Source organism: Asterias rubens, chromosome 12, assembly GCF_902459465.1.
Source record: "Asterias rubens chromosome 12, eAstRub1.3, whole genome shotgun sequence".
Classification (NCBI taxonomy): Eukaryota; Metazoa; Echinodermata; class Asteroidea; order Forcipulatida; family Asteriidae; genus Asterias; species Asterias rubens.
The window spans coordinates 2,531,703-2,556,926 of record NC_047073.1 but is presented as its reverse complement, the minus strand read 5'-3'; the positions used below and the strand labels follow the sequence as shown (position 1 = coordinate 2,556,926).

The 25,224-nt window shown below is 39.2% G+C and overlaps 3 protein-coding genes across 3 annotated transcripts in view; 1 reads left to right on the top strand and 2 right to left on the bottom strand.

The window, feature by feature from the left end:
- Window positions 1-8,927, bottom strand: part of LOC117297477 (nipped-B-like protein A) — a 46,510-nt gene extending 37,583 nt beyond the window's left edge. Inside the window, exons 1-8 of the mRNA XM_033780536.1 lie at window positions 8,744-8,927; window positions 7,112-7,197; window positions 6,215-6,383; window positions 4,837-4,955; window positions 4,199-4,306; window positions 3,010-3,150; window positions 2,134-2,243; window positions 581-1,478 (exon numbers count right to left, since the gene is read on the bottom strand). Coding sequence (XP_033636427.1) covers window positions 581-1,478; window positions 2,134-2,243; window positions 3,010-3,150; window positions 4,199-4,306; window positions 4,837-4,955; window positions 6,215-6,383; window positions 7,112-7,175 — 1,609 coding nt within the window. The 5' untranslated portion in view covers window positions 7,176-7,197; window positions 8,744-8,927. The remainder of the gene's footprint in view (window positions 1-580; window positions 1,479-2,133; window positions 2,244-3,009; window positions 3,151-4,198; window positions 4,307-4,836; window positions 4,956-6,214; window positions 6,384-7,111; window positions 7,198-8,743) is intronic.
- A 971-nt stretch (window positions 8,928-9,898) lies between these two features.
- LOC117297312 (alpha-ketoglutarate-dependent dioxygenase alkB homolog 7, mitochondrial-like) lies at window positions 9,899-13,911 on the bottom strand. Its single transcript, XM_033780277.1, has 4 exons — window positions 13,381-13,911; window positions 12,116-12,289; window positions 11,428-11,552; window positions 9,899-11,005 (listed from the first exon to the last, which is right to left on the bottom strand). The coding sequence occupies exons 1-4, from the start codon at window positions 13,798-13,800 to the stop codon at window positions 10,885-10,887; spliced, it is 840 nt and encodes a 279-aa protein (XP_033636168.1). The 5' UTR covers window positions 13,801-13,911; the 3' UTR covers window positions 9,899-10,884.
- LOC117297311 (succinyl-CoA:3-ketoacid coenzyme A transferase 1, mitochondrial-like) lies at window positions 13,699-23,069 on the top strand. Its single transcript, XM_033780276.1, has 14 exons — window positions 13,699-13,727; window positions 14,240-14,356; window positions 14,994-15,102; window positions 15,624-15,714; window positions 15,887-16,022; window positions 16,576-16,725; window positions 17,161-17,328; window positions 18,203-18,310; window positions 18,825-18,936; window positions 19,848-19,942; window positions 20,218-20,339; window positions 20,679-20,754; window positions 21,059-21,229; window positions 21,882-23,069. The coding sequence occupies exons 2-14, from the start codon at window positions 14,282-14,284 to the stop codon at window positions 22,017-22,019; spliced, it is 1,551 nt and encodes a 516-aa protein (XP_033636167.1). The 5' UTR covers window positions 13,699-13,727; window positions 14,240-14,281; the 3' UTR covers window positions 22,020-23,069.
- Window positions 23,070-25,224: the final 2,155 nt, after the last annotated feature.

Here is a 25,224-nt window from a genome sequence, read left to right as displayed (position 1 = left end):
TTTGAATTCAGTACTCTTGTCTGCTCGGCCCTGACACTTCCACATGACACTCTACATCAACTTAAATGTAAACTAGAGGATTGGATACAATATAAGAGCTATGTCTTTCATTCATTGATAGTCCGTGTCAAATCTTTCAAAAGGGCAAAGAAAAAAATTAAGCCACCAAATGACAAGTCAAACTTCCTTCAAAATGGTCCGACTGGCTTGTTCAGTATCTGTTTTATTCGAAAAAGGGATAAGTGAAGAAGCTGTTGAACTAGTGAAATGACAAGCCAACAGGTCCTACTGGCTAGTCCCTAAAAATGTTACGGGCAAACCCTGGATGGAACGAATATAGCTGAATAGCTGAAGGCCAAGTGCGCATTTTCTAATTATCTGCATAATGCGCCCTCTGGCTCGTGCGCACTCCACGTGACTATGCATTCTATGCTTACACAGCTAGCACAGAAATTCAGTGCTTGTCCTGCAAGCGGACGGCAAACAGAGAATGGTGATCTTAAGCGCAGAATTTAGCGGTAAGCAGAGCCATGACATTGGGACCAGATTGTTGTAAGCTAAAAGAAGCACGACAACTTACCTCCGTCTTCTGATCCACAAATCATGGCATTTTCATTTTCTCCTATGCTTTCTCTGTCCTGAGGTGTCGACGCCTGCCTCGTTCTTCGACCCTCTTCCTTAAGGGGTTTCTCCGGAGTGACCTCCGGAGTGACCTCCGTAAGGACCTCCTTGGGAGTGACCTCCTTGGGCGTGACCTCCTTGGGCGTGACCCCCTTGGGTGTGACCTCTTTGAGAGCGACCTCCTTGGAAGTTACCTCCTTGGGAGTGACCTCCTTGAGAATAACCTCCTTGGAAATGATCTTCTTGGAAGTGACCTCCTTGGGAGTGACATCCTTAGAAATGACCCTCTTTGGAGTGACCTCCTTTGGCGGTTTCGCCGTATCTTGAGCACTAATCACACCAGTCCTCTCATCCAAAGTAACATCTTCCACAAACACATTGTCCATTTCCTTGGCAACATCATTCTCCGAGGTGTCCTTTTTCACTTCTTCCCTCACAACTTGTTCTGGTTCTTTCAATATTTTCTCTGGCTCGGCCGTCAACACAGTCTCCTCAGGTTGGTTAACTGGCTCGGGCTTAGGTTCTAGCCCCGACTCGGGCAGTTTATCTTTTTCCTTTGGCTCTGCGGCTGTCTTCAAGTTCGCCCCAGGCCTCGCTAGCTTTAGTTTGATCTTTGTTGACCCGCTGGTATCTGGCGAACTGACGATGTTATACTGCGGTAGAATCTTCTCTCTCTCCCGTTCCTCTTTGTGAGATTTATTCCTTTTTTTTCTGCGACTTGAGTCTTTTACGGAGGAGTCCGACTCGGTGACATCGCGCGACGTATCATGGGAGGAACTCTCTTGGCCGGGATGAGAATCGCCAGGGAAGTGATAAGGAGAATTGTAGTCAGCTGGAGAAACGCCGGCGTCTGACTCCTGCACCAATAAAAGTAAATTTTAGAGAGGAAAAAAATCAGATTTTCTTTAAACTTTCTTTCTCGGAAAGATAGTCTTACGATGATTTTTCTAACCAAAAACGATGACTTTTCTAACCAAACCATCTTGCAAGGATGTTGCCATGTGGAATGAGACCTCACAATAGACCCCTTGCATTGGCTGCCATTGCCGTGGTCAAAGAAAGCAAAGGTGCATCGGTTGCGCATAACTCCCAGCCAGTGATAGGGCTTCACTGACCTCGGTGAGGGCGCTGTTTTGGGACTACTGACATCGTATGCAAGGAGTCTTTACAAATCACTACTGTGATTGAACCCTTTATGAAATTGTGCACTTACTAATTTAAAACAACAAACAAAACCTTGCATTTCGTTCTCGAAGGGACACAGCAATTTTCCTCTTGTAAGGAGCACTATTATAAAGACACTTTTAATTTGTTTTGGAACTTTGCAAAGAGCACCACAGCAAAAGCACAGGGCACCCCTGGCAATTGCTGCCTGTGCCGTGGGTTATTTTGAGGCCTGCACACACATGTACCCTCAATACACTGAAGTGTTGAAACTAATCATCATTGTCTACCAAATCCATACAAACACACAATATTTAAGAAAAAACATTCCGCAAAATGGTTTTGTACCTTTCCAGCAGCCGCTCTCTGATTGACATCTTGATTTGGTGGGCGTTTCCGAGGTCTGCCCCGCCCCCTGGGTGCTGCCTGTTGCGCATAGTCGCCTGATGGACCAGCTCCTATTAAAGTCAATTTAAAAACATGGCGTCAATGAAAATGATACAATTGTAGGGAAAAAAAAGGCAACCCAAGCTTTTTAGAAGCACAACTGTTTTTAGACAAGACTGCAATAAAATACCAGCCCAAAAAAAAAAAATGGCAGAAAAGTGTGGCATGGTTTAGTTCACAATTATGTAGAAAGTGTATGCAAGATTTCTAGGCATCTTGGATGATTAAGCAAACTCCAAAGGCCCAATTTCATAAAGCCTGTGTAAAGCAATTGCTCAGCAGAAACAGGTAACCAGCAAACATCACTCTAAGTTCACCTTGATCTAACTGGTTCCATACGCAATTTTTGCTTAAAGGGAAGGTACACATTTGGTTTTTACTCAAAACAAATATTAACTTAGTAGGATTTGAAACTTTGCATGGTAGAAATACGATATGGAAAGGTTTGCGGTAACACCATGTAATGACTATCTCTAATGAGTTGGGGTGGTTCTGAAAAAACCATTGGTTTCAACTCTCAACTCTAAAAAATATTAACTTCAAAATTGACTTGGTAACGAGCTTTGGAGAGCTGTGGAGAAACGGCTCCCTCTGAAGTAACATGTAATTTCTCACTAAAATAATAAAATACTTCTAGCCAGAAATCTTTTATTCGTCCAACAAGGGTGTTTTTTCTCTGATTATTTTCTCGCAATTTCGATGACCAATTTAGCTCAAATTTTCACAGGCTTGTTATTTTACAAATAAAATTACACAATTTGTTTTTCTCTTGCTCACCATTAGGCGGTTGGGCCAGCTGTGATCTTGATTTCCCCTGCACTGGTGATGGCGTTGGAACCGGTTGACTTGGGCTGGTAGCTGTGGCTGGTGAAAACTGGTGTCCCGTGTAACCGTTAACCGACGTGGGAACAGGTGAGCCTTAACACAAAGAAAACACAAGACCATACAGGTAATCTGGCTTTCATGTAACTGTTCTATTTCATTTTTGAGCAAATCCTACTTCAAAAAGTTCAAATTTTTAAAGAGAAATATGCAATAAGCAATGTATATAATAGATGTTAAATTTGCATCGGGGATAAAGAAGATTAATTTTTATTTATTTTTTATTAATTTTTGTTTTTATCAGAGTATGGGTATAAACCAAAATTAATAAGCAATGTATAGTTGGAGTTGGCCACTTCTAAATTTTTCAAAACTGCTTTAAGTTAACACACATTTGACAGTTCTGTACAAATAAAGAAGTCGGCTTTATTTCGGTACATACTTTAAAAAATAAAATAATAACTAGCAGTATTCGAAACAGCAGTTTAAAAAATAGGTTAACTTCAACCCAATTTTCTGCACACAAGGGTTTTTGGATGTGGTACAAAATATCTGTGTTTGTGGTGCAACCAACAACATTGTTTCAGAGCGAAATGAGAGCAACCTCACAACTGCTGGGGCAGATTACTCAAGTCAGGGTAGATCTTTGATGCTGCAATACCTCGTCAAAGTTAAGGGACTCCATGTAGTACTAGAGCTTACTTTGTGGGTAAGTTAGTTACGGGGACTATTTCCCAGTCTCGTTTAGCCAGCTATGGGGATAGTACTAGACCTTACTTTGTGGGTAAGTTACAGGGACTATTTCCCGGTCTCATTTAGCCAGCTATGGGGACAGTTGTAGAGCTTACTTTGTGGGTAAAATACAAGGACTATTCCCTGGTCTCGTTTAGCCAGCTACGGGGACAGGGGTTATCCTAGCACAGCACACAGGCTCTGGAATTCACTTCCTGAAAACCTCAGGGAAATATACACAACATCTCACTCTTTCAGCAGCAACTGAAGACACACCTGTTCACTCTTGCTTTCCCTTCCACTCTCCTCTTTCCATCTTGACCGGCGCCTTTGAATTATTTTATATCAGATTCAGCGAGTCTTTACAATTATTATTACTATAAAGGGGTAAACCACTGGGAATTATTTTTACCTTGCATTCCTGTCATGTGACTGCGATTGTATGGACTATGTTGAACAGCACCCTCTGGGGATGTCTGATAGTATGGTGACGGTGCCATGGGTTGTCTCGGAGAAACACCTTATCCAATGAAAAAGATTTCCACAAATAAATTTGACCAAACTTGCTACAGTATCAACAGAAATTAAATTGTCCCTCCAATAAGCATTGTTTTGCTTAAAAACAAATGTTATACCATGTAATAATTGTAAAACCAAAATGTATTTGTTACAATTTTTTTCTTCTCAAACTCAAACTTAGATTCAATTTCATAATGATCAACTGTGTGCCCTCCAAATATGTTTACACATATTCAGTTGAAATCAGTAACCTAAAAAGGAAAGACATTTGTATAGCAATTCCAGTCAACCCAATTCCCTTTCAAAATTTGCTCAAAACACCTGTACAAACAAATTAAGCCCAGTTCATAATTCCTGCGAATGCGAATGCAATACCAATTTTGATGTCACAGCCCCATTTTCACTGGGAATGTTTCGCACATCAGCACATTTCAGTGATGCAAATTATTCCTTGCAAATTAGTAAAGGTCAAAGTTTGTATCACATTCACAGAAAGTATGAAATGGGCTGTAGAAAGGGAATTGTTCTCACCTCCAATCTGTTCCATTCGCTTTTGTTTGAAGACGTTCGGATTTCGAGCTAGTATCGCTTGCAGCAAGACAGGTATGTCCCCTTCAATTTCATTACTGCTGGACTTGTCCTTCAGTTCTCTACAAACAAAAACAAGTCAAAAACATTATGGAGATATATTATTCTTGCAATTACTGGTACCTCTATTGGTGGATAATTTTGAAAAGAACACAAATTTGTGATGGCCCTACAACCACAAAAACTGTCTCATGCCATGTTCTGACTGGGTGCCAAAGTCCATGCTTGTAATCAAAGGCACAAATCTGTCCAACTATTCCAAATTCCCCTATCTGACCCACATCAACAAACAAATCACAATACTCATCAGAAAACATATCAAAAACAAGATTCCTAACTCGTTATGTCAGTGTCATGTCTATAACCATGCCTGATTCTCACGTGGAGAAACGAAGGCAATATGCCTGCATGCCACCTGGGCCCAATTTCATAAAGCCTGTAAGCACACAAATTTGCTTAGCATGAAATTCCTTTCTTGATAAAAACAGGATTACAACCAAATTTCCACATGATTTTCAGAATTTAGCAAACAACAATTGAACACCAGTATCAAGCAATATGCAACAAATGAAAATTTGGTTGGTAATCCTGTTTTTATCAGGGAAGAAGTTTCATGCTAAGCAAATTTTCGTGCTTACAGGCTTTATGAAATTGGGCCCTAGTCAGTGCCTTGGTAAAATGAATAATGGCCAAACATCTCAAGGCCAGAGAGCCTTTTGAAGATGAGGGCTGCACTGCAAATTTTGGCTGTCGACCCAAATCAACTGCCACATTCAGGTATAAAGGCATTGGAGTAACCATGGAACGGCACTTTGAAGTGTTCTTCTCGTTTTTCTGAAAATCTCATGCTCAATTAAGCTGTCTCCTGCAGACGGGAAAGTTGGAACTGAACCCGACAAGTGTTAAAGACCAAGAGTGCATTTAAGTGTATCCCTCAACACATTTGATGTTAACATGCCTGATACTTCCAGGGCTGTATGCTTTGTTTTTGAAAGAGCAAGGGCACCAAGGCATTTTCTCTTTGGCAAAGGGCACCCTTTGAGGAAAATGTAAGTTTCTACTGGAGCATTTTAAGGGCACCAAGGCAACGGCAAGGGGCAACGGAGGCAATCACCTCCGTTGCCTCCGTGAAGTATCAGGCCTGTACTTCACTAAGGCAAAGAAGGCGATTGCCTCCAGACCAATTGTCATTGCCTTGGTGCCCTTGAAATGCTTTAGTAGAAATTTACAATTTCCTCATAGGGTGCCCTTTACCAAAAAGAAAATGCCTGGTTGCCCTTGCCCTTTCAAAAACGAAGCATACAGGCCAGGATTTACTTACATATTGTCTGTGCTAGTCTGGCCGAGTGCGTGCAGAAGCTGGGGTACAAGGTTCTCATCTTGCAACCCCAAAAGTCGCTTAGCTTCATCTGCCACACGAGGGCTGTATAACAACCCCTTGTTGTTGATGGTGCATGGTAATGGTGATGGCAGGGGTAGCTCGGTTAATACTGGGTATGGACAACAACAAAATAAAAATAATTATTATTAGTCAACATATTTCCAATTTGTCATTAATCGTAATGTACCCAATTTTTTGTGTATGAGCCATTCAATATATTGGATTATATTATCAAAAAAGGTTCAGAAAATTGTTAGATGAATGAAATCTCCACTTGAAGAATGTTTATAGATCTAATGTTAATTTGTCTTCGTCTCTTCTTAGGTGAGGTTTGCGGTAGCACCATATGAACATTTCTTTTAAGTAGTAATGGTTCTGAAAAGAACCGATGTTTGAATAATTCTTAATTTTGATCAGTAAGCTCGGATCGTCTTCAGGAGAAGGGAAGAGGATCAGAGCATACTGTGAGTTATCAACCACCGGTTCTTTTCAGAACCAACACTACTCAAAAGAGATTTTCACAAGGCGTTACCAAAAACATCACCTGCTTATAACTCCTAACCCTCGGATCAGGCCCTTTGGGCTATAACAAGCATTTATAGTGAAGTTATGGTTGCAAAGATCTTAACGTAGAGCATAATAATCCACACAAACATACCCCAAATTGTGTGGTTTTCCTTTACTGTGTAAACTAACACGGCCTGCCATTATTATAGCCCAAAGCATCCTTTAAACCGAGTTCGTGGAAAAACAGTTATCTCTGACGTTAAGTGTCCTTCTAAGATTGCGCACCTCTTTCTCTAAAATGTGAGCCAAAATGAACAGATAAATACTTACAATCGGTGAGACTTGAAATTCCAGACAATGTGGTAATGGGAACACTTGGAACTTCTCCATTCATGTTTGCTGAAGTTCACTAAAGCCTACAGGAAAACCAAAAATATCAATTACAATGTATAAAAATGAGATGAAGAGTTAGAGTTCAAGAAATTTAAGGCCAACTAAAAATAAAAGGGTCCAATATTAAAACAGTCATGTAAAAACCTTTAACTGTGCACACTGCAGTGAAGGTCTTCACATGACCCCCCACCCTCTGTTGTATCATAATGGACTGGTCCAAACATGTTTTTTAAGCCAAGATGGTCCGACCGCTTTCCGTGTCATTTAAGTTTTTTTCTGGTTATGAATTCACACTTTTCGTGAAGTTTTTCTATACCAATTCTGTTTATATTACAAAGCAAACATAGTTTGAATATATCTTTGGTTTATTTGCTGTTTATATGGTATTTGCAACTTGTTGTCAGCATGTTGTCCGCACTCTATAGACTTGTTGTCGGCATTGTCGGCTTAGGACCCAAACCATGTTGTGACAAAGCACCACGTGTGACCACCACCATTAATCAGCATACATGCTTGTATATTGGAGAGAGAAACTCACTGGAGTGGTAGTATGCTGCGCGCAAAACTGGCTGACTATAACCAGCAATTCATCGGTAGCAACCACATTTGTTTTCAAAGGCGATGCAGATTAAGAAAGTCGGTGAGAATTCATCAATTGTTTGCACATTTCTTAGCCGGAAAGTGAATTTTCTAAGATTAATTAAGAATACAGTGAACACATCTGGGCAAGATCCTGATTCAAACAAGAGCTGTAGGTGGGTGGTGCGCAATACTGTGCTGCCTAAATAAACAGGATGATTAATCTTGGGGAAAAAAATTCCATATCTGACATGACAGCCACTTTTTCATTCATATGTGAAATAACACTTTAATTCCTCAATTGGTGTATTGGTTTTGGTAACAAGAAGTATAACATATAAAAAGTGGCAGGTCTACTTTGGAAATTTGTCAGCAAAAAACAGACATGACAGACTACACAACAAACATGCCAATTATGAACGAACATTAGCAGTTAGTAAATACTAGCACAGCCAGGGCAAACATTCCATGAAGTGGATGTTTTTGATGTGTTCGTTGGGCCTATTTTCAAATTGGCATGACGGTGAGACACCCACAAATATTCAAAATTCAAACAATTCCACGCAACCAAAAATATAGAAACATCACAGAACAACTTTACCCTTGTTCAATTTCTACCTCCATGATTAAATTATCAACATTTTATTTTAAAAATTAAATTCACACAAATTGAATTGAAGAAATTTTTAAAACCAATTTACTCACTCCATCCAGTCAGTGAAAAGTAGGCAGTAGAAACCCTATTCCTTTATTAGTTCTCCAGTCTCACTGGGTTATAATGTATATTATTTTACTTTTTTACATCATAGGCCTACACCAAAATTAAATTCACGACCACATCAAGTTCTGACAAGTCCCATATCGTTACACGTTAAGGCAAAAATGCACAGCGTTACATTAGCGTAAAAATACAATGCATTCCTTCAACATCGGCGAATGGTCTCGTTTATAAAGAAAACATAAACACAGACAAATTTATCGAATTCTTACCTCAAAACGGTGAATATACAAAAGCTACCTCTACCAGCAGTAGCAAGGTTATTAAAATAATGCTGGAAGGGAATAAAAAGTGAACGGGATGTCCCCAGAAAGGAATCAGGGTGCGCTAAAAAAGTGACTACATTGTCGCGCCAAAACAAGAGATTTTCTTATCACTACTCAAATAACACGCAAATAGGCTTAAGCATGAACCCTACGCCAGCCCATGTTATCAATCATAAATCATAAAATCTCAGTAACAACATGAATTTTATGAACAAATCACAAAAATGTATATATATTCTTCAAGAAATTGTAGATTTTTTATTTAAATACAGCTTGGAATAAAATAAAATCACAAAAAAGAAACTACTTCTTGACGCGTAGTGACACAAGATGGCGTCCCCCATTAATTTTTCACTTTGCCACAGCTTTACTACTGCGATATCGGCTGCTGCAGCGGCGCGCCGGTGCGCCTATTTCTTTTCTGTCAAGCTCCAGTATAATAAGGAACTGTACTGAAGAAACAAGTCTCTGGACCGAAAATGCATTGAAGGCTTAAGCGTATTTTGGTATTTATCTACGTTTTATAATGACGGGGAGCGCAAAAGTTGTCAAATCGGACTGTGCTACCCTGTGTGGGGGCGGGGTCTCGATCCAGCCACAAGGGGGCAGCAAATTGATTGACCGCAAATTAAAGAGTCGGATATCTCGCCATTGTCTTGTGGACACTGCTGGGGGCGGGGGGGGGGGAGCAATACGAACCTACTTTATATCAGAATTGTTAAACATAGTGTTGGTCTTTCGTGTTGTTAGCCTTGTTTTATTTTTTTATATACATTTTATTGTTTGTGTGCGTGTGTGTGGGGGGGGGGGGGGGGGGGGGGGCGCTGATGTTACTTCCCGCACAACCGTAGCGGGCGCACTACTAATATAACGGTGGTCAAAATTAATAAAGGAGGCGGTGGGCGGGGCTTCATAGATGATGTTTTTATTAGGGCTGCGTTTCTGAAGCTGTTTTTTTTAACTCCTTGACAATTTCATTTGAACACAACTTTTTCCCTCGATTCATACTTTTTTCCTGTTTTTGTACTTTTAAAGTACGATTTCATTGCATAGTGTTTTAAGACTCCCCCTCCTCCCCAGGATTAAAGAATTTTCCTCTTGAAAAATTTAACAATTTCAATCCCGCCAGTTTTGTTTTTGTTCTACATGATTTTGAAAAGGAGTAATAGGTGGTACTGTGAAAGAATTTATTTTTCTCATTATGACTTCTAAAGATATCTCATAGTTATTTGCTAAAAGTCATAAGAATTATTATTAATGAAAATGAAATAAATTTTAAATATAGCTAGTTCACATAATTATAACTCATTTATCTCATAATTATGAAAAAAAAGTCTTATGGTATTAAGCCTTATACACATTTATAATCATGACAATTCTAAATTTTATTCTCAATGAAATAAGACTCAGTGACGTCTCCATTGCTGCATTGGCCACTCTGTCAAAGCGTTTGTTTTAATGTTTAATTTTAAGACATCAAATGCAAGTTCTTCTTGAAGAATTTGCATTACAATAAATGAAAACAGTATTCAGTTACTTCCATACAAACTTAATGATCTCATTAAAGGCAGTGGTCACTATTGCATGCTTCATGTTTGTAAGGGCAAGGGCACCAAGGCAGTTTCTCCTTGGTAAAGGGCACCCTAAGAGGAAATTGTTACTTTCTATTGAAATATTTCACCAAGGACACCAAGGCATGGTGTTTCCAGGATGCATAGATGCAATGGGAGACTTTCCACCGCAAGGTGGCAGCAGACCTACCGGGTAAATTACCATTGTTTACGTTGTTCCGAACATGCGCATAATTCTAACAACAATGGCTTTACCCGGTTTGCTGCCACCTATCATCCCAGAAAGTCTCCTATCGCCCTCGCTGTATAAGGCGTCTGCATCTCATCCCCCTGCAGGACTTTGACAGCTACGAGTATACATTAAGAATCACAACTGTTCCTTATTTCCAAATGCACAAATCACATCTGATTGAGAAAACTGTCAGTGATGTGCTCTGCAAACAAGTTTCTAAAATATAGATCTCGGCGTCCTTCATGTAATATCATCTTTAAACACAAAAAAACTCCTCGGTCATTTCAAGCCGGCTCATTCCTGCACATGACGGAGATTCGTCTGTCTCGCTGTAACCTCCGACCTTTAAAGAGTGAGTCGCTGTCCTTCAAAATCTCATGTGTGAACTCGTATCGAACTCTATTTCTGTTAAAAAAAACACACAAAAAACACAGTTCACTTTAAGTGTTTTACAAGGCGAATACAAAATCGATATAAACATTTCTAAAATGCTATTAATCTGACACTATTTGATATGATTGCTGGTAGGTCACAGCGATTAAAGATACTGGACACTATTGGTAATTGTCAAAGACCAGTCTTCTCACTTGGTGTATTGCAACATATGCATAAAATAACAAACCTGACAACCCTGACCCGCCAGCATCTTTGTCAAAGGCTAGCCTTTGTATCTCACCCTCTTACTTTACATCATGATAAAGAGTGATCCAAGGTGGAGAACAAAGGAATTATACCTGGCAAGTGTACTCTCTAACCACTCCCTTTCCCCTCACCCAGCATCTTTGTCAAAGGCTAGCCTAAGTATCTCACTTCATGTGTCTTTATACCTCATGATATAGAGTGATCCAGGCTGGAGAACCACATTGACCCAGCTCTGGGGGTCATCTTGCTTGGTCAGTCTCATGACTGCAGGAGATAGCAGGCTAAGGCCTACTATGGTGGTGCCACAGAACTGTGAACAAGAATAGAGTGTTCAAGTTTAAAATACAAGATATTGAAAGTTTGTTGTCACACATCTCAAAATAAGTCCTGGCCAGACAGCATGGGCATGAGTGTCTTTCTGGAAACAATACAAATGTTTCTAAAACTTGTCTGTAAAAGAATTTCAAATGAACAATGGGGGACTTTTGGGATGCTAGGTGGCAGCAGACTTGCCAGGTAAACCCATTGTTCTGAGTAATGTGCGCTCTGACGAACCTCACCTAAAAACGACTAACTTCTGTCCCAGAACTTTTCAAAGCAAAATTGTGCTGATTCATCCACATTCCTTACACAGGTTTTCAAATGAGAGTAAATGCAGTGAAAAGTTTCTTCAATAGATGTTAAATTTGCATCGGGGATAAACAATGTTAATTTTGGTTTTACCCATATACGTCGATGTGTGTTTAAAAAGTACTGAGTAAACAGTGCTTACAAACATCGCTGTACAATGTAGCCTATAATGGGTAAAACAAAAAATAATATCAATTTCTTTCCTACACCGATGATGTCATCGATGATGTCATCTTCAATCACCTTTACACTGTCTACATGGGGTTTAATATATCCATCCTTGGCTAGATCGAGTACATGAACAAGGGACAGCTGGTGCTCTCCAGAAGGAAACGCCTTTAGTCTAATACGGTGTAGGATAGCCTGGCTCTTCTCTGACCATCTTGATTTCTCAGTTTCTCTGTAGCCGTGGATTGCCTGGAATATGAAGACAGGTTATGAAAATTAAACGGAATGAATGCATCTAAAATCTAATGCATGGCCAGGTCACCACAGTCCAGAGCCCAATTTCATAGAGCTGCTAAGCATACAAATTTGCTAAGCATGAAATTTCTTCCCAGGATTACCAGCTAAATGTCCATTTAATGCATAGTGCTTGTTACTGGTATTCAGCTTTTGTTTGCTTATCCTGAAAATCACATGGAAATTTGGTTGGTAAACCTGTTTTTATCAAGGAAGAAATTTCATGCTAAGCAAATTTTTGTGCTTAGCAGCTCTATGAAATAGGGCCCTATGGTACTGCAACTACAAAGCTATGGTTCGTATCTACCGAACTAAACGCTAATTTCACAATGATTAGAATAAGTATATTGACATCAAATAGTTACTAAATCAAAATTTCTTGATTTGTACAATTCATAATCCATAGACAATGAACCAATCTTTACTTTGTATGAGAGAAATTGGCTGTTGCCAGTTTGGTGTTTATACCCCCTTGTGGAAGTTTGCTGAGTTCCTTGACGGGAAGATCATCTACACAAACAAACACAACTCAACAGTTGCCCAACATTTTTTAAGTTTTAAAATCAACATGAAGTTGAAATCTGAATTGTAAAAATTATTTCAAGTTGCGACAACCTTAATTTGAACATCAAAATAATAAAGTATTTGTTTTTCCTTATTGCACAACCGACCTGACTGAAAAAAACAGATAACAGCTCAAAAATAACAAAATAAAGTTATTAATATTAATATTTGCATTTTTTTAGTCTACATTTCGAGCCTGCTACAACTTACAAGCTAGGGTCGACTCGAAAGGACAGGCCATCCATAAAACAATTTTGTTGAGCATAGTTTAGTTATGCAAACAAAACATATAGGTCCTATACATTTAGATTGATTGTCCTTTTTGTGTGTGTGTGAGAGGGGGGGGGGTTGGTAATTTAAGCAGTTAGCAATCAGCTAACTCAATTTCTATTTTCACAAAATACTTAAAACATCAAACAAAAAAGTAATGAATAACAAAATATGAGGCACTCTGCAAGCTCAAAGATATAAAATATATTTACATTATCCCAATGGGCATATTGATACTCGGCATCCTCCAAATAGTCTTCCACTTCATCAAAGATGACACGCCCCTCCTCTTCAGAAACAAACTCGTTGCAAAGTTCAAAGTCTTTGGTAAAAATGTCTTCAGTTTCGGCATCGCTTATCTCAAGATGGTTTGATAGTTGATCGAGTTTCAGGAGTGGGGGTTCTGCAGAAGTTCTGCATCCTTCTTGATATTTTCTTGAAGAAGAATGAAACTTCTTCAAAACTGGTGGACAAGGAGATGACACATCCTGCCGCGAGAGGGCGTGATTCCAACAGCTTGAGCTGCTAAACTTTTCCGTGTGTGACGACGAACCACTTTGTAATAAACATTTTCTTATAGAAAATGAGACATTTCTTAATCTTCTCAGCACACATAATGATCCCATTGTCATCGATTATAAGAAAAGCGTTTTTAAGCCTCACTTTTTCAGCAAAATGACAAAAAATCTTGCAATAGTAAAGCACAACTTACGAGCTTACGACTCGACAGGAGCTAGTCACACTTTTTCTGACTGTCAAATTAATAAACTTGTTTAATGTGAGCCACTTCTTTAGTCATTTACCTCCCAAATATTTTAACAGTTTAATAAAACACAGAGTCTCACAACTGTTTCAAGCGACAGTAAACAATGTCATGTCAGCCAAAACTATTCAATCCACAATATTTCTTCATTTTTCTCCAATTATTGGCAAGATTGGTGTGTTTATGTTTTCACTAATTTGGTCAAAATGTAGAAGCGACTTGTACATGTTTGGTATTTTTATTCAACCTCAATCTTAAGCAAAAATACATCGAACTCTTTTTCACCTTACATTTAACTTGTGTCACAGACCTGCTGGGTTGAGGTTGTGATCAGCTCTGCACAATCCAACATGGCGGCGTCCTGTAGACTCGTACTTCGCAACGCAAACTTATTGCATCAGACGTCTACTGCAGTTTATTTGAAGGTATTGAAGGATTTGAATATTTAGTTTTAATGTTTAGATTTTAAAATACTTAGATCTGACATTGAGAATATAAAATAAGCCTTATTTGATAACATTTATAACTAAATAAACTTTAAAAATGGTCAAATTTAAACTCAATTTCTCAAACTCAAAAATAAAAAAATAAAAGTCAAACTAATTCTACCTACCTCCATCCATGCTCCATCCAATCCATGTGGTTAAACTCAATCAATCAAAACAAAGGACTCGGAGTTTAGGATAGTTTGTCCGGTGGGGAATCATTCCGAAGACCATTAATTCAATATCAATTTAATTCAATTCATCATATTATTATTAAACAATAGCTAATAATGAATTATATCATATGAATAATGATCAATTAATTGAAAATTTCAGTAAATATGATGATCAAAGCAGCTAAAGACTTGTTGAAAACTTTGTTATTAAAACAATAAAGTGTTATTATACAGAAAGACAAAACAGTATACTTTTCCTTGTAAATATTATTATTCATTGTGTATTTAAAAAAACAAAATTTTTTTTAAATGTAAATATCTTTCTTGATTTCATTTGTAATTGAATTTAAAATAAAAATATATATTAATTTCTTGTCTTCTTATTTATTTATCAAATCTAGACCAGCATTCGTAGTTTGTCAACAGGCTTTTCCAGGAATGCTAAGATTTACGACAGCCCGCAGGAGGCATTGAAGGACATCCCAGATAACTCAACTCTCCTGGTTGGAGGTAAAACTATTATCCATGACCATTATAGTTCCAAGGATTATGAATGCCACCCAAGTACAGGCCCCGAATCAAACCACAGGGACAGTAGCCGGGCAATTGCCGTGGTGCCCTGTGCTTTTACATTGGTGCCCTGTGTAAGGTTCAACACAAATATACATAGAAGTGGCCCTTACCAGGGGAAAACTGCGATGTCCCTTCATATCAAGAGCAAAGTTCAAGGCCCACACAGAGTTTACCTGTGGATTTATCAAACTTTTTGGGTAAAACCAAAAAGTTATTCTTTTAACGCTGATTCTTTTAAAGACACTGGACACTATTGGTAATTGTGAAAGACTAGTCTTTACAGTTGAGTCAAAATTGTCATGCGTTTGTTATTTTATGCATATGTTGGGCACACCAAGTTAGAATACTGGTCTTTGACAATTACCAAACGTGCCAAGTGTCTACAAAAACATTTGTTCAAAAACTTTTTTTTTTTTAAATCCCCTTTTTTAAATGTTTTTTTTATCCTCTGACTACAGGGTTTGGTTTATGTGGGATACCAGAAAATCTCATCAATGGTCTGTTGGAATCAGGAGTTAAAGACATCACTGCAGTCAGTAACAATGCTGGGTAAATACTTCTAGAAAATATGTCACAATGTCTTATTATGTTATTAGTTTGGCTAGAATATGACACACCAAGTGAGAAGACTGGTCTTTGACAATTACCAATAGTGTCAATTGTTTCTAAGATAAAAGAGGATTAATGAATTGATTTATTATGATTTTTTCTTTGTTGTTAGTGTGGATGATTTTGGGCTCGGTCTCCTGCTGAAGACCAAGCAGATTAAGCGGATGGTCTCATCCTACGTCGGAGAGAATGCAGAGTTTGAGAGACAGTATCTCTCCGGAGAACTGGAAGTTGAACTCACACCACAGGTAGATCAAGAACTGTTGTATTCAGACACGATATATTTTTAAAGGCACTCTGGACACTTTAGGTAATGACTCAATATAATTGTTAGTAAAAACTTACTTGGTAACAAGCAATAGAGAGCTGTTGATAGTATAATACATCGTGAGAAACGACTTCCTCCGAAGTAACGTAGTTTTTGAGAAATAGGCCTGGAGCCTTTTTTTTTTGCATCTGAAAGCATACACATTTTTGCAGCATTTTTGTTTCATTATTCTCTTGCAACTTACTCCAAAATTCCTCTCATGAATAATGACAAAAATAAAAATGGAAACATGCATTTATTGGGCATCAGAAATCATTGTTCAAAGTGCCTTCTACAAATTGTCCCCAATTTATTGGACAGGAGTAATCGGAGCAATCCGAGTGAATTTGCGCATGAGTATTTTTGATATCCCTATGGAACGTTCCGGTGGTCAAATGGAATGGTCCATGTGCACACACTTAGAATGTTCCTACCGTTCCAACTTTACGGGCACTTTCTTATTTCCCTGAAATTATTTGACTTGTTATTTCCAGGGTACCCTAGCAGAGAGAATCCGTGCTGGTGGAGCGGGTATACCAGCCTTCTTCACCCCAACAGCCTTTGGGACCTTGGTGCATTTAGGAGGAGCACCGATCAAATACGGTGATGGAGGCACTGTAGAGATCACAAGCGAACCCAGAGAGGTAAATCTGCAAATTCAATAACTGGTACTCTTATTTTCCACTTCGAATAATGTATTTATAAAGCGCATGACACTCCCAGAGGGCATTAAGCGCTTCCAACATTTTTACCCGTAGTCAATTGTTCATTTCTTAAACCATCTCAGCTACCCGGGGAGTATACAGCCTGTGCAACGAATATGCGCTACTAAGCTAAATCAATCACAAGAACCATCTCTGCGCTCACAGGTACCTAATTACCCCTGGGTGGCAGGAGAGAAGCAATTATAGTTAAGTGTCTTGCTTAGGGACACAAGTGTCACCACCCAAACTCTGCTAAACACAAACACCAGAGCTTGAGTCCGGTGCTCTTATCTGCTTTGCCTTGACACCCCATGAGATATAAAATATCAAATGAAAATTTATCATTTATTATATCAATGACTGTTTTTTTTGTAGGCGAGGCAGTTCAATGGAAGAGACTTCATTATGGAGAAGGCAATAACTGGTGACTTTGCCCTCATCAAGGCATGGAAAGCAGACCGAGCTGGCAACCTCATCTTCAGAAAAACCGCTAGGAATTTCAACCCCGCCATGGCACGGGCTGCCAAAGTCACCATAGCTGAGGTGAAGTTTTGAGATGTTTCCTTAAAGGGTTTGGGTACTTTTTGTAATAATAATAATAATAATAATAATAATAATAATAATAATAATAATAATAATAATAATAATAATTCCCAAAGCACTGGGGAAACATCTAGATGAAATAGGGACAAATGTGAGGGTAGATCTATTACAGAAGGCAGCGCTTTTGGGAACAGCGAGGATCCTGAGAAAGACCCTTGAGATCTAAGGCTACGGGACGTAGCCCGGCTCGAGGAGTTACCGGCACAAAGGAAAATGAGATCTTTCTTTTGCATGCTGCGATAAAATGAAATAATAATAATAATAATAATAATAATATAATAGCATGCATTTATATAGCGCTTTATACCATTAACTAAGCGTTGAGGGATAGACACAAAACATACATAATAATAATAATAACAATAATATAAGAGATGTTAAATTTGCTTCGGGTATAAAGAATATTAATTTTGTTTTTTTACTCATACACCGATGTGTGTTAGCACTGTATACTCAGTACTTTCCCGAGTCCTGTGATAGTAATAACAAATTCTCAAGAAAATCAGACAATATTTTTTTTAACAAATACAGAAATCCTGCTCATTGGTCTATTTCTCTAGTGCTTTGGATACTGTTTCCAAAAGCTCCTTGGAATCTATAACCCCAGGGGTTACCAAACGGTAGAAATTGCATCATTTCAACAAACCTTTGAATTTGTATCCAAGTTTCAGACTTTTTCTTTAGTAATGACTCTCGCCCCTGGTATCAGAACAGCCATTCACCCATTTGTAAAAATAGTAAGCGGTACAATTTAGCCATAACATTTATGTGGACTGTTTCCTCTTACTCAAAATAATTATTTCATTTGTTCCAGGTTGAGGAAATCGTGGACGTTGGAACCTTTGCCCCCGATGACATCCACGTACCCAGCATCTATGTCCATCGAATCGTCAAGGGAGAGAAGTTTGAGAAAAGAATAGAGGTGCAGTTTTAATTTGATAAGTTGTTAGGATAAAGGTTTATATTGGATAATGTTTGTTCCTCTGAAAAGATATTGTAGATGTGTGTAACCGTTACTTGTGGTCATTTCAAATGACATAGATAGATAGATAGGTAGATAAATTATGTTATTTATAAACGTTATTGTCCCACCAGAAGCAAAAGGGTCGAAAAGTCAGACCACTCAAGTTGGGCAAAATGGTAGAACATGGTCAAACAGTAGCCTTGATGATGCCAGTGCAAGGTTCAACACAATAATAATTGTACTAATTTCCCAGTCTAAATTAATGATCTTATTTCACAGAGGCTAACGCTGAGGAAAGATGAAGCAAGTGAAGAGAACAAGTCTGAAGCAGAAGGGTCGAAACGTCAGGCGACTAAGTTGGGCAAAATGGCAGACCATGGTCAAACAGTAGCCTTGATGATGCCAGTGCAAGGTTCAACACAATAATAATTGTACTAATTGCCCAGTCTATAATACTGATCTTATTTCACAGAGGCTAACGCTGAGGAAAGATGAAGCAAGTGAAGAGAACAAGTCTGAAGCAGCGATGATGAGAGAGAGAATTATCCGAAGAGCAGCGCTGGAGTTCACAGACGGAATGTATGGTATCCTTTTATCAAGTATTGCAGGACTTGTAACTTTTGGAAACACAATTCTGCAAAATGACTTTAGTCTAACTTTATTTTTGTACATAACAGCGCATTGAGGCTTGTTTTTAAATTATTATTCATAAATACCTCAGACAGTTTTGCTACTCCTATTGGTGGAGAGCGCGTCACGAGGGTGTGCATAAACCTTTTGTTTATGACTGGTAAAAAGTGTTAACTCATAAGCGTGACACGCGACCATGCACCTGTTCTTATAAGACAGTTTCTTCATTCCTATTGGTCGAGAGCAACGGCTGAAACAGTTGTGCCACATTACGCGTTACGCGTGAGGCGCTTAGCATTCCCTTATAAGGGGTTGTTTACCCGCTTTACCATTTCTTCTTTACCATTTCTTAGCTGGAGGGGTGTTGTGTTGAAAGAAATCATTTAACAATATGATTTTTGCATTTATTTTACTTTTTGACCAAAAAGTGATGATGTTTTTGACCTTGACTTCGTCTCGCTAAAATTATCAAGAACCAGGCCTCGTTGGGATTAAACCACAAGTTGAAAACCTCTTCACCACACATTGGTTCCCTTATTACTACATGGTACTTGTGCTCGAGTACCATTTTGATGGCATTTATACTCTTACTCAAACACCTACTCGTACTGGGCTAGCAAACACTCACTTATTCTCATAGTCAAAATGGATAGTCAAATGAAAAATAATCCGTACTTGAAGTTATGTATGTTGTGTTTGCATACCCCATTTAACTTATTTACTTTGCATTGACTATCACATGAGGGCGCTATGCATTGTTTTGCGCCAGGTGAGTGCCATGCTGATAATACAATTTTTGATCTTTCAAGTTGAAACTTCACTCATGTTTCCTGAGGTGCACCCTTAACTGAAATGTTTTCATCAGCTAATCTCGGTATCGGAATGCCAATGCTGGCTAGTAATTACATCAAACCTGGTGTTAAGGTTCTTTTACAGAGTGAGAATGGCGTACTCGGATTGGTAAGTACATGTACCATCACAATAGACCAATCCATTCAGCTCCGCTCCATTGCGTATTGACCAATCACAACACAACGAAGGTCCGACAACTAAAAGTCCTAGCAGGTACCCATTTATACCCCTGGGTGAAAAGAAGCAATTATAGTAAAGTATCTTGCTCATGGACACACGTGTCATGACCGGGATTCGAACCCACACTCTTAATCACCAGAAATTGAATTTGATACTCTAAGCCACTCGGCAATGACACCCTATGTTCATGTCTTTGTGTCCAGGGTCCATTTCCAAGGAAGGGTGAGGAAGATGCCGATCTGATCAATGCTGGTAAGGAGACGGTAACCGTCCTCCCTGGTGCCTCGTTCTTCTCTAGTGACGACTCCTTTGCAATGATTAGAGGGTAGGTTGCTCTATGTTTCTCCATAAACACAACACGAAAACATTTGTAGGATTTGAAATTTTGCATGGCGGAAATACGATATAGAAAGGTTTGCGGTAACACCATGTAATGATAATCTCTAAACGAGTTAGGGTTGTTCTGAAAGAAACTGTTGGTTTGAACTCGCAATTTCGATCAGTATGCTCTGATCGACTTCTGGAGAAAGCGTTTGATATTGTAACACTTAAAATGGATATCACTTATATGAATAGAGTTGTAGGCTGGTAAAATGAAACTCCGAACTTGTATATTTGCACTATAAGCCGGCGTTGACAATATTTAACATTCTCTTTTATCCAGGGGTCATGTTGATCTGACGGTTCTCGGTGCTATGCAAGTTTCTAAATATGGAGATCTGGCCAACTGGATGATACCGGTGAGCTACTTATTTTCCGGGACTCATGCGGGTGTTTTATTGTTTTGGACTTGATAGTGCTTCAGACTTTGGTTATTTCTTTTAAAATACGATCAAGTATTTTTTAGTGATTTTTATAACAAATTTGATAGCTGTTTTAATGTGCATTTACAATTGTTACGGTTACTCATAGTCCCACAAACCTTGCAGGAAAATACTGTTTGTTAAAGCGCCTTGAGCGTCACTGAGTGACGGATATGCGCACTATATAAGAAGCCACTGTTATTATTATACATATTTGTATTTTTTATTTTTTTTTTAATAGGGTAAGATGGTGAAGGGGATGGGCGGAGCTATGGATCTGGTCTCGGCAGATCGCACCAAAGTAGTCGTGACCATGGAGCACCAGGCCAAAGGAGGAAAGCATAAAATCTTAGACTCCTGCACTCTACCTCTGACGGGTACGCAGTGCGTGGATAGAATCATCACTGAAATGGTGAGCATTGTTAGGAACTTTAGCTAAGCTTTTCCCGGATAGCTTGCGGAAACGTTTTCCCGGAGCTAATTTGTTATCCCTCAACAAAATATTGTGCATTCTGTGTACACTCCATGAACAGTTTTTTAGGAAAGTTTTATGGGCCATTTGTTTAATATTGGTAAAACCGCACACGCTTAGATTTTGCTATCTACTGGGAGTCAGCAGTTGTTCCCAAATGGTTTCGGGAAAACCTTCCACAAGTTGTCCGGGGAAAGTTTTGATAAGGCGCCTTAGCCAGAGGAGTGTGGGGTCGGGAGTGAGAAACATTAGTTGACCACTGGGGGTAGAGATGGGACGGTTGGGGTTGGGGAAAGAGGTTTATGATTCTTGAAATGGTGAGCATTAGTGGACGAGGCCCGATTTCATAGCACTGCTCAAGCTTACTATAGCAGACAAAATTTTCCACGGTTTTCACGTATTTCACCACAGGTTAGCAAGTAGGGGTGTTGGGTTGTGAGAAAAAATAGGCCAATGTTGATGTGTAAGATCGGTAAAAAAGGGTTTGAGGGGGGGGGGGGCGTTTAAATCGCTAATATCAGTATGCAAAATGTGGGCTTGTTACAATTGCAGTCAATATCGACAACATGGTTCGATCTGTTTCCCCCTGCAGTGTGTCTTTGACGTAGACAGCGAGACAGGCTTAACGCTGATTGAGATTGCAGAGGGTGCGACGATACAGGACGTTATCGAGGCAACTGGCTGCGAGTTTGAAGTCTCAGCTGATCTGAAACCGATGGAACAGATATGATTATGAGGATCATCATGGTGGACTATTTCCTCTTAATCTGTACAGACGCATGTACATCCATTTGATGGTAGTGTGTGCTTAGTAATATCCAAATATGCATGTATAAAGAAATGCCAAGCGTCGGCTCAGAAATATAAGGTCCTTATTGCAATTTGTATGGATTTCTTAAGCCTTTTGCATATTTTTGAAATCCAGGTAAAAGGGGTTTATCGATCTTTGAGATGTATGTGTTTGGCAAAAAGATTTTCTGTGCAGATCTGTATTCTTGATTTAAAATGTCGTAATATTGTTTTCAGTTTTTATATTTTCTAGTTAAAAAACTGCAGTGGTATGTCATTACTGCTGGGTAACATTTCACAACTTACATTAACTCTTTAAAACACCTTAGCGGCCGTGAACGGCTTGTGCCAAAATACATAGCGGCCGCAAATGGCTGCAGGATCTGACCTACTTCCACCCAACCGAAATAGTCAAAGGTCATGACCTACATTGATATTTTTCAATGTTTAAGACAGTATTATATTATATATTATATTCTCTCTGTTTCTAAAACAAACCGAATTACTTGATAATTTTGTTTCCAGGCATTTTAACAATGCGAAAGTATTTCAAGTGATTATACAGAAATGGTCCTAAAAGTGTTTTTATTTTGTATGTACCCCAGGCAAATTCTTCCAACATTTGCGTTTTTGCCACTTTACCAAACTTTAACGGGTGTTTACAAGCAGGGTTCAATTCCACATAGAGCTAAGATTGATCTTAACTGCTAATACAATCTTAATTGCTAAGCAATGTGTGATGCCCAAACACATCTTGGTGCTTTGTGGGTACACAATTGTGGAGAATTACAGTAAAATGCCCAGAAAAACTGGTCATTCGATTATAAGTACCAATCATTTTTTGTGAGGTTAATTTGGTTTTTAAGTATAATCATGGATGAATAAAAGATTTTGAAATAACAATGTATAAAAGAACTGGAGATATACTAAATTATTTGTATAAATATTGTAGCACTTCATCCACAGACGTCTCAGAATAATATTAATAACAATAATAATTGTGGCTTCTTATATAGCGCACATGTCCGTCACCCAGTGCACTCCTGGCGCTGTAACATTATTTCCCAGCCTCGCTACCATGGGCAGCGTATCACCCGCTAGCTTTGCGTAAGTCTATTCTCACTACTACCATTAGCATCCCCTATTGCCCGCTAGCTTTGCGTAAGTCTATTCTCACTACTACCATTAGCATCCCCTATTGCCCGCTAGCTTTGCGTAAGTCTATTCTCACTACCACCATTAGCGCACTGTATTGCCCGCTAGCTTTGCGCAAGTCTATTCTCACTACTACCATTAGCACACCGTATTGCCCGCTAGCTTTGCGTAAGTCTATTCTCACTACTACCATTAGCATCCCCTATTGCCCGCTAGCTTTGCGTAAGTCTATTCTCACTACTACCATTAGCACACCGTATTGCCCGCTAGCTTTGCGCAAGTCTATTCTCACTACCACCATTAGCGCACTGTATTGCCTGCTAGCTTTGCGTAAGTCTATTCTCACTACCACCATTAGCGCACCGTCACGCTCGCTAGCTTTGCGTAAGTCTATTCTCACTACCACCATTAGCACACTGTATTGCCCGCTAGCTTTGCGTTAGTCTATTCTCACTACCACCATTAGCGCACCGTAACGCTCGCTAGCTTTGCGTAAGTCTATTCTCACTACCACCATTAGCACCCCGTATTGCCCGCTAGCTTTGCGTAAGTCTATTCTCACTACTACCATTAGCACACCGTATCGCCCGCTAGCTTTGCGTAAGTCTATTCTCACTACCACCATTAGCACCCCGTATTGCCCGCTAGCTTTGCGTAAGTCTATTCTCACTACCACCATTAGCACCCCGTATCGCCCGCTAGCTTTGCGTAAGTCTATTCTCACTACTACCATTAGCATCCCCTATTGCCCGCTAGCTTTGCGTAAGTCTATTCTCACTACCACCATTAGCGCACTGTATTGCCCGCTAGCTTTGCGTAAGTCTAGTCTCACTACCACCATTAGCGCACTGTAACGCTCGCTAGCTTTGCGTAAGTCTATTCTCACTACCACCATTAGCGCACTGTATTGCCCGCTACTCTTGGTTCGATTTCCAGCTTTCGTTACCACAGACAGCCGTCAACCGAAATGAAATCAAGAAGAAAAGCGTGCTCCCTGTCGGGTTATCTCTTTGCGTTGACAGTGGCATCTTAGACTAACTAGACAAGAACACGAGTCTGGTTTTGGGCAGTTTAAATAAAAATAATTGCACCTTAATCACAAAGAGTGTCGATAAAATAAGATTTATTCAGGTTGCTCAGGTAATTACCACAATACCGACCAAAGCATACATCAAAAAAATAAAAATAAAAGTTTGAAGTAGAAAGCTACATATTCAAGAAATACCCCCCCCCCCCCCAATTCAATAGTGGATACGTTGGACGTGATGTATTAAGAAAAATGAATAAAAGAATCTGGGCCTAGTTTCGTAATGTCGTTAGCAGACATTAGCAGAAATTGTGCTGAGCAAAATTCTCTGCTTAGCAAAAATTAGCAGGAAACCAGTGTCAATCAATATATGTGTGTACATTAAATGGTGTTTTAGCTGGTAACCCATTTCTGCTGAGCATTATTTTCTTGTGCTTAGCAAGTTTTTGTGTGCTTAACAGCTTTATGAAATTGGGACCTGATCTAGGCCCATTTTATTGGATCTACCTTTATTGGTGTGCTAAGGGTCACAGTTCTCCGCTTACAAGATTATCGTCAAACTTTTGTGCTAGATGTGTACACAGCTAAAAATACTTAGTAAGGTAATGTAAGCTTGCACATCATAAACAAACCTTCCCAGGTAACCTATGAAAATATCAGAAATGAGGAAGTTCAGACTTTTTTAGCAGAGTTCAATCTTCTTTTCACTGCCCGGTGAAAAAAAGGAGTGAAGAAATCCTGCAAGGCATTGCACAGCAATTTGCAACCAAAATGAGACAATCTGATGTGTATCATCAGAGCACTGTCACTGCAACATAGTGCCCTGGCCTTGCGGTTAAGAACACCGAACTCGAGCTCTGGTGTTTCTGACTAGCAGAGTGTGGCTTTTAGTCCCAGTCGTGACACTTGTGTCCTTAAGCAAGACTTTTTACCATGACGCTTTGTCCTTAGGATGGGAGGTTAA